We start from the raw sequence: 12,771 nt of genomic DNA, 5'->3' as shown, positions 1-12,771 counted from the left end.
ATAATGCTAGTTGGACTAACACTATAGGCATTCTAGTTGTTTTAACATAATACTAGTTGGACTAACACTATAGGCATTCTAGTTGTGTTAACATAATGTTAGTTGGACTAACACTATAGGCATTCTAGTTGTGTTAACATAATGTTAGTTGGACTAACACTATAGGCATTCTAGTTGTGTTAACATAATGTTAGTTGGACTAACACTATAGGCATTCTAGTTGTTTTAACATAATGCTAGTTGGACTAACACTATAGGCATTCTAGTTGTGTTAACATAATACTAGTTGGACTAACACTATAGGCATTCTAGTTGTGTTAACATAATGCTAGTTGGACTAACACTATAGGCATTCTAGTTGTTTTAACATAATGTTAGTTGGACTAACACTATAGGCATTCTAGTTGTGTTAACATAATGTTAGTTGGACTAACACTAGGCATTCTAGTTGTGTTAACATAATGTTAGTTGGACTAACACTATAGGCATTCTAGTTGTTTTAACATAATGCTAGTTGGACTAACACTATAGGCATTCTAGTTGTTTTAACATAATGCTAGTTGGACTAACACTATAGGCATTCTAGTTGTGTTAACATAATGCTAGTTGGACTAACACTATAGGCATTCTAGTTGTTTTAACATAATGCTAGTTGGACTAACACTATAGGCATTCTAGTTGTGTTAACATAATGCTAGTTGGACTAACACTATAGGCATTCTAGTTGTTTTAACATAATGCTAGTTGGACTAACACTATAGGCATTCTAGTTGTGTTAACATAATGTTAGTTGGACTAACACTATAGGCATTCTAGTTGTGTTAACATAATACTAGTTGGACTAACACTATAGGCATTCTAGTTGTTTTAACATAATGCTAGTTGGACTAACACTATAGGCATTCTAGTTGTTTTAACATAATGCTAGTTGGACTAACACTATAGGCATTCTAGTTGTGTTAACATAATGTTAGTTGGACTAACACTATAGGCATTCTAGTTGTTTTAACATAATGCTAGTTGGACTAACACTATAGGCATTCTAGTTGTGTTAACATAATACTAGTTGGACTAACACTATAGGCATTCTAGTTGTGTTAACATAATGTTAGTTGGACTAACACTATAGGCATTCTAGTTGTTTTAACATAATGCTAGTTGGACTAACACTATAGGCATTCTAGTTGTGTTAACATAATGCTAGTTGGACTAACACTATAGGCATTCTAGTTGTGTTAACATAATGCTAGTTGGACTAACACTATAGGCATTCTAGTTGTGTTAACATAATGTTAGTTGGACTAACACTATAGGCATTCTAGTTGTGTTAACATAATGCTAGTTGGACTAACACTATAGGCATTCTAGTTGTTTTAACATAATGCTAGTTGGACTAACACTATAGGCATTCTAGTTGTGTTAACATAATGCTAGTTGGACTAACACTATAGGCATTCTAGTTGTTTTAACATAATGCTAGTTGGACTAACACTATAGGCATTCTAGTTGTTTTAACATAATGTTAGTTGGACTAACACTATAGGCATTCTAGTTGTTTTAACATAATGCTAGTTGGACTAACACTATAGGCATTCTAGTTGTTTTAACATAATACTAGTTGGACTAACACTATAGGCATTCTAGTTGTTTTAACATAATACTAGTTGGACTAACACTATAGGCATTCTAGTTGTTTTAACATAATGTTAGTTGGACTAACACTATAGGCATTCTAGTTGTTTTAACATAATGCTAGTTGGACTAACACTATAGGCATTCTAGTTGTTTTAACATAATACTAGTTGGACTAACACTATAGGCATTCTAGTTGTTTTAACATAATGCTAGTTGGACTAACACTATAGGCATTCTAGTTGTGTTAACATAATGCTAGTTGGACTAACACTATAGGCATTCTAGTTGTGTTAACATAATGCTAGTTGGACTAACACTATAGGCATTCTAGTTGTGTTAACATAATGTTAGTTGGACTAACACTATAGGCATTCTAGTTGTTTTAACATAATACTAGTTGGACTAACACTATAGGCATTCTAGTTGTTTTAACAATACTAGTTGGACTAACACTATAGGCATTCTAGTTGTTTTAACATAATGCTAGTTGGACTAACACTATAGGCATTCTAGTTGTGTTAACATAATGCTAGTTGGACTAACACTATAGGCATTCTAGTTGTTTTAACATAATGTTAGTTGGACTAACACTATAGGCATTCTAGTTGTTTTAACATAATGTTAGTTGGACTAACACTATAGGCATTCTAGTTGTTTTAACATAATGCTAGTTGGACTAACACTATAGGCATTCTAGTTGTGTTAACATAATGTTAGTTGGACTAACACTATAGGCATTCTAGTTGTGAAACATAATGTTAGTTGGACTAACACTATAGGCATTCTAGTTGTGTTAACATAATGTTAGTTGGACTAACACTATAGGCATTCTAGTTGTTTTAACATAATGCTAGTTGGACTAACACTATAGGCATTCTAGTTGTGTTAACATAATGCTAGTTGGACTAACACTATAGGCATTCTAGTTGTTTTAACATAATGCTAGTTGGACTAACACTATAGGCATTCTAGTTGTGTTAACATAATGCTAGTTGGACTAACACTATAGGCATTCTAGTTGTTTTAACATAATACTAGTTGGACTAACACTATAGGCATTCTAGTTGTTTTAACATAATACTAGTTGGACTAACACTATAGGCATTCTAGTTGTTTTAACATAATGTTAGTTGGACTAACACTATAGGCATTCTAGTTGTGTTAACATAATGCTAGTTGGACTAACACTATAGGCATTCTAGTTGTGTTAACATAATGCTAGTTGGACTAACACTATAGGCATTCTAGTTGTGTTAACATAATGCTAGTTGGACTAACACTATAGGCATTCTAGTTGTTTTAACATAATACTAGTTGGACTAACACTATAGGCATTCTAGTTGTTTTAACATAATGTTAGTTGGACTAACACTATAGGCATTCTAGTTGTGTTAACATAATGTTAGTTGGACTAACACTATAGGCATTCTAGTTGTGTTAACATAATGCTAGTTGGACTAACACTATAGGCATTCTAGTTGTTTTAACATAATGTTAGTTGGACTAACACTATAGGCATTCTAGTTGTTTTAACATAATGTTAGTTGGACTAACACTATAGGCATTCTAGTTGTTTTAACATAATGCTAGTTGGACTAACACTATAGGCATTCTAGTTGTTTTAACATAATACTAGTTGGACTAACACTATAGGCATTCTAGTTGTTTTAACATAATGCTAGTTGGACTAACACTATAGGCATTCTAGTTGTTTTAACATAATGCTAGTTGGACTAACACTATAGGCATTCTAGTTGTGTTAACATAATGCTAGTTGGACTAACACTATAGGCATTCTAGTTGTTTTAACATAATGCTAGTTGGACTACAGAGGAGGCTGCTGAGGGGAGGACGGCTCACAATAATGTCTGGAACTGAGTAAATGGAATGGCATCAAACACATGGAAACCACGTGTTAGATGTATTTGATATCATTCCGCTCCAGCCAATACCATGAGCCCGTCCTCCCCAATTAAGGTGCCACCACCTCCTGTGTTGGACTAACACTATACACTCGTTGTGTTAACATGATAATGCTAGTTGGACTAACACTATAGGCACTCTAGTTGTGTTAACATGATATTGCTAGTTGGACTAACACTATAGGCACTCTAGTTGTGTTAACATGATAATGCTAGTTGGACTAACACTATAGGCACTCTAGTTGTGTTAACATGATAATGCTAGTTGGACTAACACTATAGGCACTCTAGTTGTGTTAACATGATAATGCTAGTTGGACTAACACTATAGGCACTCTAGTTGTGTTAACATGATAATGCTAGTTGGACTAACACTATAGGCACTCTAGTTGTGTTAACATGATAATGCTAGTTGGACTGACACTCGTATAGGCACTCTAGTTGTGTTAACATGATATTGCTAGTTGGACTAACACTATGGTATAGGCACTCTAGTTGTGTTAACATGATAATGCTAGTTGGACTGACACTATAGGCACTCTAGTTGTGTTAACATGATAATGCTAGTTGGACTAACACTATAGGCACTCTAGTTGTGTTAACATGATAATGCTAGTTGGACTGACACTATAGGCACTCTAGTTGTGTTAACATGATAATGCTAGTTGGACTAACACTATGGTATAGGCACTCTAGTTGTGTTAACATGATAATGCTAGTTGGACTGACACTATAGGCACTAGTTGTGTTAACATGATAATGCTAGTTGGACTGACACTATAGGCACTCTAGTTGTGTTAACATGATAATGCTAGTTGGACAAACACTATAGGCACTCTAGTTGTGTTAACATGATAATGGTAGTTGGACTAACACTATAGGCACTCTAGTTGTGTTAACATGATAATGCTAGTTGGACAGACACTATAGGCACTCTAGTTGTGTTAACATGGTAATGGTAGTTGGACTAACACTATAGGCACTCTAGTTGTGTTAACATGGTAATGCTAGTTGGACTAACACTATAGGCACTCTAGTTGTGTTAACATGATAATGCTAGTTGGACTAACACTATAGGCACTCTAGTTGTGTTAACATGATAATGCTAGTTGGACTAACACTATAGGCACTCTAGTTGTGTTAACATGATAATGCTAGTTGGACTAACTTTAAAGGGGTCAGAGGATTAGGAATCAAATCCGGAATGACCTGTTTAGATCCAGTAGTCCTTACGCTCTCTAAGTGGGCTGTCATGTCTAATTGATGGGTGATATTAACTATAAAACCTGACTCCTGTTCTCTGCCTAGGCCCTGTTTGTATTCATGGCTCTGTCGTTCGCTCGGGATGAGATCATTTGGCTGCTACGACATGCAGACAACATCCAGAAGAAGAGCACAGATGACTTTATTGACAAGTAAGACATCCTACTGACTCAACTTGTAACTATGGGGTTTCCCCTCATGAAATGTAGTGGCCCTGTGTTTACTTCTTGGAAAAGTCTGTGTGAAAATGCATCTTCGTGACACGTTTTTCTCTTGATTGACTGCCATCAGGAGGCTCAAAGTGCTATGTCTCAAAGATGTATGAATAAAATGACCCTTTAAGGAAAGCCATGGTGTGTAGGAGTATTGAGCATACTAATGAAGTTTAGGTCTTCTATTCTCTTCTGCTAAATAAAAATACAACGCAACATGCAACAATTTCAACGATTTTACTGAGTTACAGTTCATATAAGGAAATCAGTCAATTGAAATAAATTCATTAGGCGCAATCTATGGATTTCACATGACTGGGCAGGGGCGCAGCCATGGGTGGGGCCTGGCAGGGCATAGGCTCCCACCCACTGGGGAGCCAGGCCCAGCCAATGAGAATGAGTTTTTATCCACAAAAGGGCTTTATTACAGACAGAAATACTCCTCAGTTTTATCAGCTGTCCGGCTGGCTGGCTGGCTGGTCTCAGAAGATCCCTCAGGTGAAGAAGCCGGGTGTGGAGGTCCTGGGCTGGCGTGGTTACACGTGGTCTGCGGTTGTGAGGCCGGTTGGAAGTACTGCCAAATTCTCTAAAACAACATTTGAGAAATTAACATTAAATTCTCTGGCAACAGCTCTGGTGGACATTCGTGCAGTCAACATGCCAATTGCACGCTCCCTCAACTTGAGACATCTGTGGCATTGTGTTCTATGACAAAACTGCACATTTTAGAGTGGCCTTTTATAGTCCCCAGCACAAGGTGCACCTGTGTAATGATCATGCTGTTTAATCAGCTTCTTTATATTCCACACCTGTCAGGTGGATGGATTATTTTGGCAAAGGAGAAATGCTCACAAACAGGGATGTAAAGACATTTGTGCACAAAATTTGAGAGAAATAAGATTTGTGCGTATGGAAAGTTTCTGGGATCTTTTATTTGAGCTAATCAAACATGGGATCAACACCTTACATGTTGGGTTTATATTTTTGTATAGATAATTCTTGCTATTCTATGTCCTCAGGCACATTGCAGAGCTGATCTTCTACATGGAGGAGCTGAGGGCCCATGTGAGGAAGTATGGTCCTGTCATGCAGAGGTACTATGTCCAGTACCTGTCTGGCTTCGATGCCGTGGTGCTCAACGAGCTAGTACAGGTAAGACTGCTCTCTGAAGCTCACATGGGCTCCCGCCAAAATGGCACTGTGTTCCCTATACTGTGCATACGTTATGTATTCAGACGCCTTGACTTTTTACACATTGTGGTACGTTACAGGCTTATTCTATTATGTATTAAATCGTTTTTTTCGTCATCAATCTACACACAATAACACATAATGACAAGGCAAAAATAGTTTTTTATTTTAATTTAAATGTCACATTTACATAAGTATTCAGACCCTTTACTCAGTACTTTGTTGAAGCACCGTTGGCAGCGATTACAGCCTCAAGTCTTTTTGTGTATGACGCTACAAGCTTGGCACAGCTGTATTTGGGGGGTTTCTCCCATCTGCAGATCCTCTCAAGTTCTGTCAGGGTGGATGGGGAGCGTCGCTGCACAGCTTTTTGCAGGTCTCTCCAAAGATGCTTGATCAGGTTCAAGTCCGGGCTCTGGCTGGGCCACTCAAGGACTTTGAGACTTGTCCCGAAGCCACTCATGCGCTGTCTTGGCTGTGTGCTTAGAGTCATTGTCCTGTTGGAAGGTGAACCGTCACCCCCAGTCTGAGGTCCTGAGCGCTCTGGAGCGCTCATCAAGGATCTCTCTGTAATTTGCTCCGTTCATCTTTCCCTCGATCCTGACTAGGTTCCCTGTCGCTGAAAAACATCTCCATAGCATGATGCTGCTACCCTCATGCTTCACCGTAAGGATGATGCCAGGTTTGATGCCAGGCATTCAGGCTAGATAATCTTGTTTCTCATGGTCTGAGAGTCCTTTAGGTGCCTTTTGGCAAACTCAAAATGGGCTGTCATGTGCCTTTTACTGAGGAGTGGCTTCCATCTGGCCACTCTACCAATCAGGCCTGATTGGTGGAGTGCTGCATAGATGGTTGTCTTTCTGGAAGGTTCTCCCATCTCCACAGAGGAACTCTGGAGCTCTGTCAGTGACCATCGGGTTCTTGGTCACCTCCCTGGCCAAGGCCCTTCTCCCCTGATTGCTCAGTTTGGCCGGGCGGCCAGCTCTAGGAAGAGTCTTGGTGGTTCCAAATTTCTTACATTAAAGAATGATGGAGGCCACTGTTTTCTTGGGGACCTTCAATGCTGCAGAAATGTTTGTTACCCTTCCTCAGATCTGTGCTTCGACACAATCCTGTCTCGGAGCTCTACGGACAATTCCTTCGACCTCATGGTTTGGTTTTTGCTCTGACATGCACTGTCAACTGTGGGACCTTTATATAGACTGATGTGTGCCTTTCTAAATCATGTCCAATCATTTGAATTTACCACAGGTGGACTCCAAGTTGTAGAAATATCTCAAGTATGGTCAATGGAAACAGGACGCACCTGAGCTCAATTTCAAATCTCATAGCAAAGGGTCTGAATAATTTCAGTTTTTTATTTTTAATACATTTGCAAAAATGTCTATTAACCTGTGTTCACTTTGTCATTATGGGGTATTGTGTGTAGATTGATGATTTTTATTTAATCCATTTTAAAATAAGTCTGTAACGTATCAAAATGTGAAGGGTCTGAATTCTTCCTGAATGCACTGTACTACATATGACCATGGTCCATAGGGCCCAGGTCAAAAGTAGTTTACTATGAAGGGATTAGGGTGCCATTTCAGAGGAACTCATTGTCAATGTTCTCCCTTTAGTTTCATAATATCTTAGTATTTATGATCTAGGGTATGACTGATGGTCCAGTGTACTGTACTATGTTATATGCAGGTTTCTGTTTTGAAGGAAAACAACAGAGCTGACCACTAGATGGAGACCAAGTCTTTTCTTGATTTTATTTTTTGCTTGGCCATGTCTCGCTCTCTGATATGCAGTGTGAATTCCTACTTTAAACAGTGTCTAACTGAGGCCCTGTCCTCTCCTCATTTTCCTCTCCTCTAGAATCTGTCCGTCTGTCCTGAGGATGAGTCCATCATCATGTCCTCCTTCGTCAACACCATGACCTCCCTCGGCGTCAAACAAGGTATTCAACCTAACACGGCCTGCCACTCATATTACAGAAATATCATCAACAATAAACAGTTTCTCATTGAGACTGTTGTTGATAACACAGTTCAATCCATCCTGTTGCTGTACAGTAAATATTCCAGGTTAGGAAATGTCTACTTGATCATGCTTAGTTGTTTTTTTATCTAGCCATGTTAGTCCTGAGCACTAAAAGCCATTGTCTGTTGTTTTGGTAATGGCTGAGTGAAGGACAGATGAAGGAGGGAGGGCAGATGGCGAGTAGAGTAGGAGCCCGAGCTGCTCTCCACCTCTCCCCTACTCTGCCCTCCCTCCTTTCTGTGTCATGGTGATCCCATATCTGAGTGAATTGTCTCTGTCGGTGTTACAGTGGAAGACGGGGACGTGTTTGATTTCAGGGGCATGAGGCTGGACTGGTTCAGATTGCAGGTAAGAAGCCATCAGGAAAATGAGACCAGCTTTGCGGCTGGAGCTGGGAGGCAGACGTGGGTTCAAATAGTATTTGAAATCCTTTCACAGTACTTTCTCTGCTCTATTGAGCTTGCTTGGTGCAATGGAACAACTATAATAGTCTCAAAAGTGTCAAAACCAGCCCATCTGGCACTCCAGGCAGGCTAGAGCAAAGGCCTAAAGTATTTTTTAAAGATTTTGAATATTATTTGAACCCAGGTCTGGCTGAGAGGCCACTGTGCTCTGTGTGTGTCGTAATTAGCACTCACAATTAGCCAGTAATGAGAGAGCAGGGTTTAGCATGCTACACTACTCCAGTTACCCTATTCCTGTCTTACTGTTTCCTATCTGTAGGCCAGTGTGGGGGAGGGGAACCAATATATAACTGATATAGGACAGTTTAGTCTTTTAGATCGTAATGAATAAGAGGGAGGACCTGTTCCTAGATCCACACTCCTACTCTAAGACACTTTGTGAATACAGGCCCAGAGCAATGTTCTGTGTACCTGTGTGAGAAGCCCGACTGCACATTCATTCATTTAACAGACTAGTAATAGAGAATATGGCCTGAGATACTGTGAGGAGGACAAATGTCTATACATCATAAAGACATCTGTTTTCTTTTTTTATTCATATGCATGATGTACATGTTATTTGAAGTGATGAAAAATAAATGTCCATGTTCTCAGGGAAAATAACTTATGGATATTGGAAGATAGATTCTGGGCCCCATTCCCTGACCATTTCTTAAAAATGAATTTGGAATGAATGACAATAAATATTCTTCTTTGAAGCAGTGTTTGTTTAAGAATCGTTGCACGTCTTTTATCCTGTCCAAAATAAATCGCAACTCACCCCAGAAAAGAGAGATGGCATATTATTTTCAAGTGTGGTTGAGTTGAGCTCTCTCACTCTCTCGCTTTCTTTCTCTCTCTCAATCACGCTTGACTTCTCAGTACTCTGCTGAGATCAACACAACCATCCCTGCTGCCAGGGACCCACATCACTCTCCCTGACCCGTTGGTCGGCTCGCCGTTTCGCTGCCTTCCGATTCGCCCAGCCCTCAACTCAGATGGATTTTTCAGGGTGCGTCCCAAATGGCACCCTATTCGCATTACTTTTGACCAGGGCCTTACGAGTTAGGTCTTTAGGCCCTGGTCAAAAGTAGTGCACTACATAGGGAATTGGGTGCCATTTGTGACGTACCGTACCACTCAACTCCCTCTGAGATGTTTGATCTTAGCTCAGGGCCTCGGCAAGAAATTCTTCAGCTCGGAAAGGTTTCTCAGTTTAGTCAGCAGGCAAGGGGAAAAGAGAAAAGCTTCCATGCGTGGAATGGGAACTGTTTTCCCAACACAGCTGAACAACTATTTTCTCAAGTCTCATGGTTTTTCTACTGACTGCGCTACACCCTTCACAGCCAGCCTCTTAACACTATGATAGCAAAAACAGAACTGCTCAGATTACAGAAGCAGGATGTTGGTTTATTCACTGTGTTTTTGCGTTCAGTGTTTGCCAGGGTCAAAGCAAATTCAGAAAGTATTTTAAACATTATGTTCAAGAACAGCTGACAAATGTATGAACAGCTATACTGTATACACAGTATATGCCTATATCTACATATTCAGGTGCCACTGTGATCCCTAAAAATAGATGGTTGTAAATAAGAATGTGTCAGCGAATAATCCTAATTTATCAAGATGGTCCTGAAAGCTTCATGTTTGGATCAGAACTTTTACCTGTCTGTTCCACAAGCATCAAGAACACTGCTTCTAAAGGTTCTACCACATGTGCTCTCTTCTCCTCCGAGCTGCATGTCAACCACAACCCACAAGCCATGTGAGCGGTTACAGCACTATGGCAGACACAGACCTTGTCATAAGCCATATGAATGTTCTTTCTAGCTATCAAGTACTTTTCTTTATTTTCTTTAAATCTCTCATAGTTTTATTTTGGAAACTCTTGTTGTTTGTCTGATCCGTTAAGTGAACATGTTGGATGAGAAACACAAGCTGCCATTACCACAGTAACGTCATGTTAGTGATTGTAATCTAAACTGAGTCTTGCATCGTGTCATGATCTAACTCCAACTAGCAGATGTTGGTTGAGCCACAGTTGGACTGGATTGAGGGAAGAGAAACCCTAACCCTCTCTCTTTCTCTCTTTCTCTGTTTTTCTCTTGTCATGTCTCTTTTCTCCACAGTGCTGTTTTCTAATTTGGTTCTGACAATGGCACCATGAACATCATGCAACAGCACTTTAACGTTTCGAAATAGGCCTTTCTTTAAGCTTTCCCCTTGCCTAATTGTTCTATATATTGTCCTTGCTCAGATGTTTGACCCATGGTTGTGTGAGTTTAGCACCTGCTAAATGTCTTTGTGGCTGTGGTACCAGGTTGGCATCGAATGCTCTTTAAGTTGGCAGGCATTTAGAGATGTTGAAACACAGTGGAACATGTTCCAGTCAACACTTTCGCTGCATTTTCTCACACTTGTGTAGCTCACGATCACTTCTTTCCCAAAAGTATGTGCTTTTATTTTTGGACTCTCAGATTGATTCTCTAAGGCCTAGTTGTACCCTGGTAACGCAGATGTTTCACTGCTCTTGTTGTGTTGCCCAAATTACACCCTATTCCCTACATATTGCGCCATAGGGCTCTGGTCAAAAGTAGTGCACTATGTGAGTAGGGTGCCATTTGGGACGCAGTTTCAGAACTGTAGCCATTTTCCTTCTGACGATCTCGACGATCAAAGAAAGCATTGTCTTGAACTCTGCAAAGACACCAGAGAGAATCTGTTTTGCCTACAGTCTTGGTTTGATACCATATGCTTTGGGAGGAAATTGTGTTATTTGGCTATTGTCAGTATCAGTGGTATCAAGTTAACACGGACGTCTTCCCAGAAATCTTTCCTTAGATGTTAATGATATGGTAACTCATCCAACCACACTTTTCCTTCCAGACTCCCACTGACTTCCAAATTCAAATCGAATCAGCTTTTTCTTTAATTCCTAGGAAAGAGGGAGTTTTTGGGAAAGTGGCAGAGGAACGCTACTAATAGGAAAATTATTCTTTAAAAGACTTCAAACTGCATGATTCCAAACATCTGTTGATTTGACAAATTTCAAAAGGCACTCGCACATCTGAGCAATCTTGTTACAGGTGCATGGCAACAGTTGAAACAGGATGAATGAAAAAAGGAAACTGCACACTGTTCTTGATAGTATCACTGATATTTAATAAGCTTACGTATCGGCCTAACGGCCTTCGTCAGAGCTTTTGTGAATTTTCAGAAAACAGCACCTCTATGTAGACCTAGCCCCACCCACATCCGTTCCACGTATGGAAAGGGGTTGGAGGCAAAGGAAAAATAAATAAGTGCTACCAAACATAACAATATGCATTTCACAAATATTACAAAAGTGTATAGACAAGACGTACCGAACACGTCCATAAAATCACAACGAGGACATAGCAAGTTTTCATTAATCATTGGGTACATCATACGAAAAAACAAAGTAATCTTAAATAGGAACATATTTTAAATTCACAACATAACATACATAGGCATTTCATCATTAAGTCCTTTAGGAAATAATGTCTGGAGGGTGAAAATCCAAAAACATTCTCTTTTGCTCAGAGTATTATTAATATCACCTCCCCTGTCTGATATCTTGACTTTCTCTATACCACAAAATCTAAAGGTAGAAATGTCATGCTTTAGGTCATTAAAATGTACTGCGACTGGATAATCCCTGTCGTTTCTCCTGATTGAACTTTTATGTTCACTAATTCTCTGTTTGAGAGAGCGGGAGGTTTTACCGACATAGCAGAGCCCACATGGACATTTAATAATGTAAATAACATGGGTGGTGGTGCATGTGATGATATCGTTAATTTGAAACCGTTTTCCTGTGTGTGGGTGGCAGAAATATTCACACTTCATCATATTGTTGCACTGTGCGCATCCTCTACATTTATAGCTAACATTTGGTAGCGGGCGTAAAAGAGCCTGGCTGATTTTCTTTCGTGGCTGGCAGTTGGCATGAACCAATTTATCGCGCAAATTGCGACCTCTCCTATACACAATGAGTGGTGGATTCTTGAATTCAGCCGGCAAAGCTGGGTCCGATGATAAAATATGCCAATGTTT

The 12,771-nt window shown here is 39.6% G+C and overlaps 1 protein-coding gene across 9 annotated transcripts in view; it reads left to right on the top strand.

The window, feature by feature from the left end:
- LOC106582262 (nck-associated protein 1) overlaps nt 1-12,771 on the top strand; it is an 89,993-nt gene that overhangs the window by 29,191 nt on the left and 48,031 nt on the right. For 5 of the 9 annotated variants that reach the window (XM_082967134.1, XM_082967133.1, XM_082967130.1 and 2 more), the window contains 4 exons: nt 4,866-4,972; nt 6,052-6,184; nt 8,087-8,170; nt 8,534-8,599. In XM_082967134.1, the coding sequence (XP_082823260.1) occupies nt 4,866-4,972; nt 6,052-6,184; nt 8,087-8,170; nt 8,534-8,599 (390 nt within the window). The remainder of the gene's footprint in view (nt 1-4,865; nt 4,973-6,051; nt 6,185-8,086; nt 8,171-8,533; nt 8,600-12,771) is intronic. The other 4 variants (XM_014165160.3, XM_014165159.3, XM_082967132.1 and 1 more) reach the window with 1 other exon arrangement.

The sequence above is a fragment of the Salmo salar genome, chromosome 21, assembly GCF_965601325.2.
Source record: "Salmo salar chromosome 21, fSalSal1, whole genome shotgun sequence".
NCBI classification, from domain to species: domain Eukaryota; kingdom Metazoa; phylum Chordata; class Actinopteri; order Salmoniformes; family Salmonidae; genus Salmo; species Salmo salar.
Note: the sequence above shows the minus strand (reverse complement) of the source record. Positions and strands in the feature narration are given on the sequence as shown.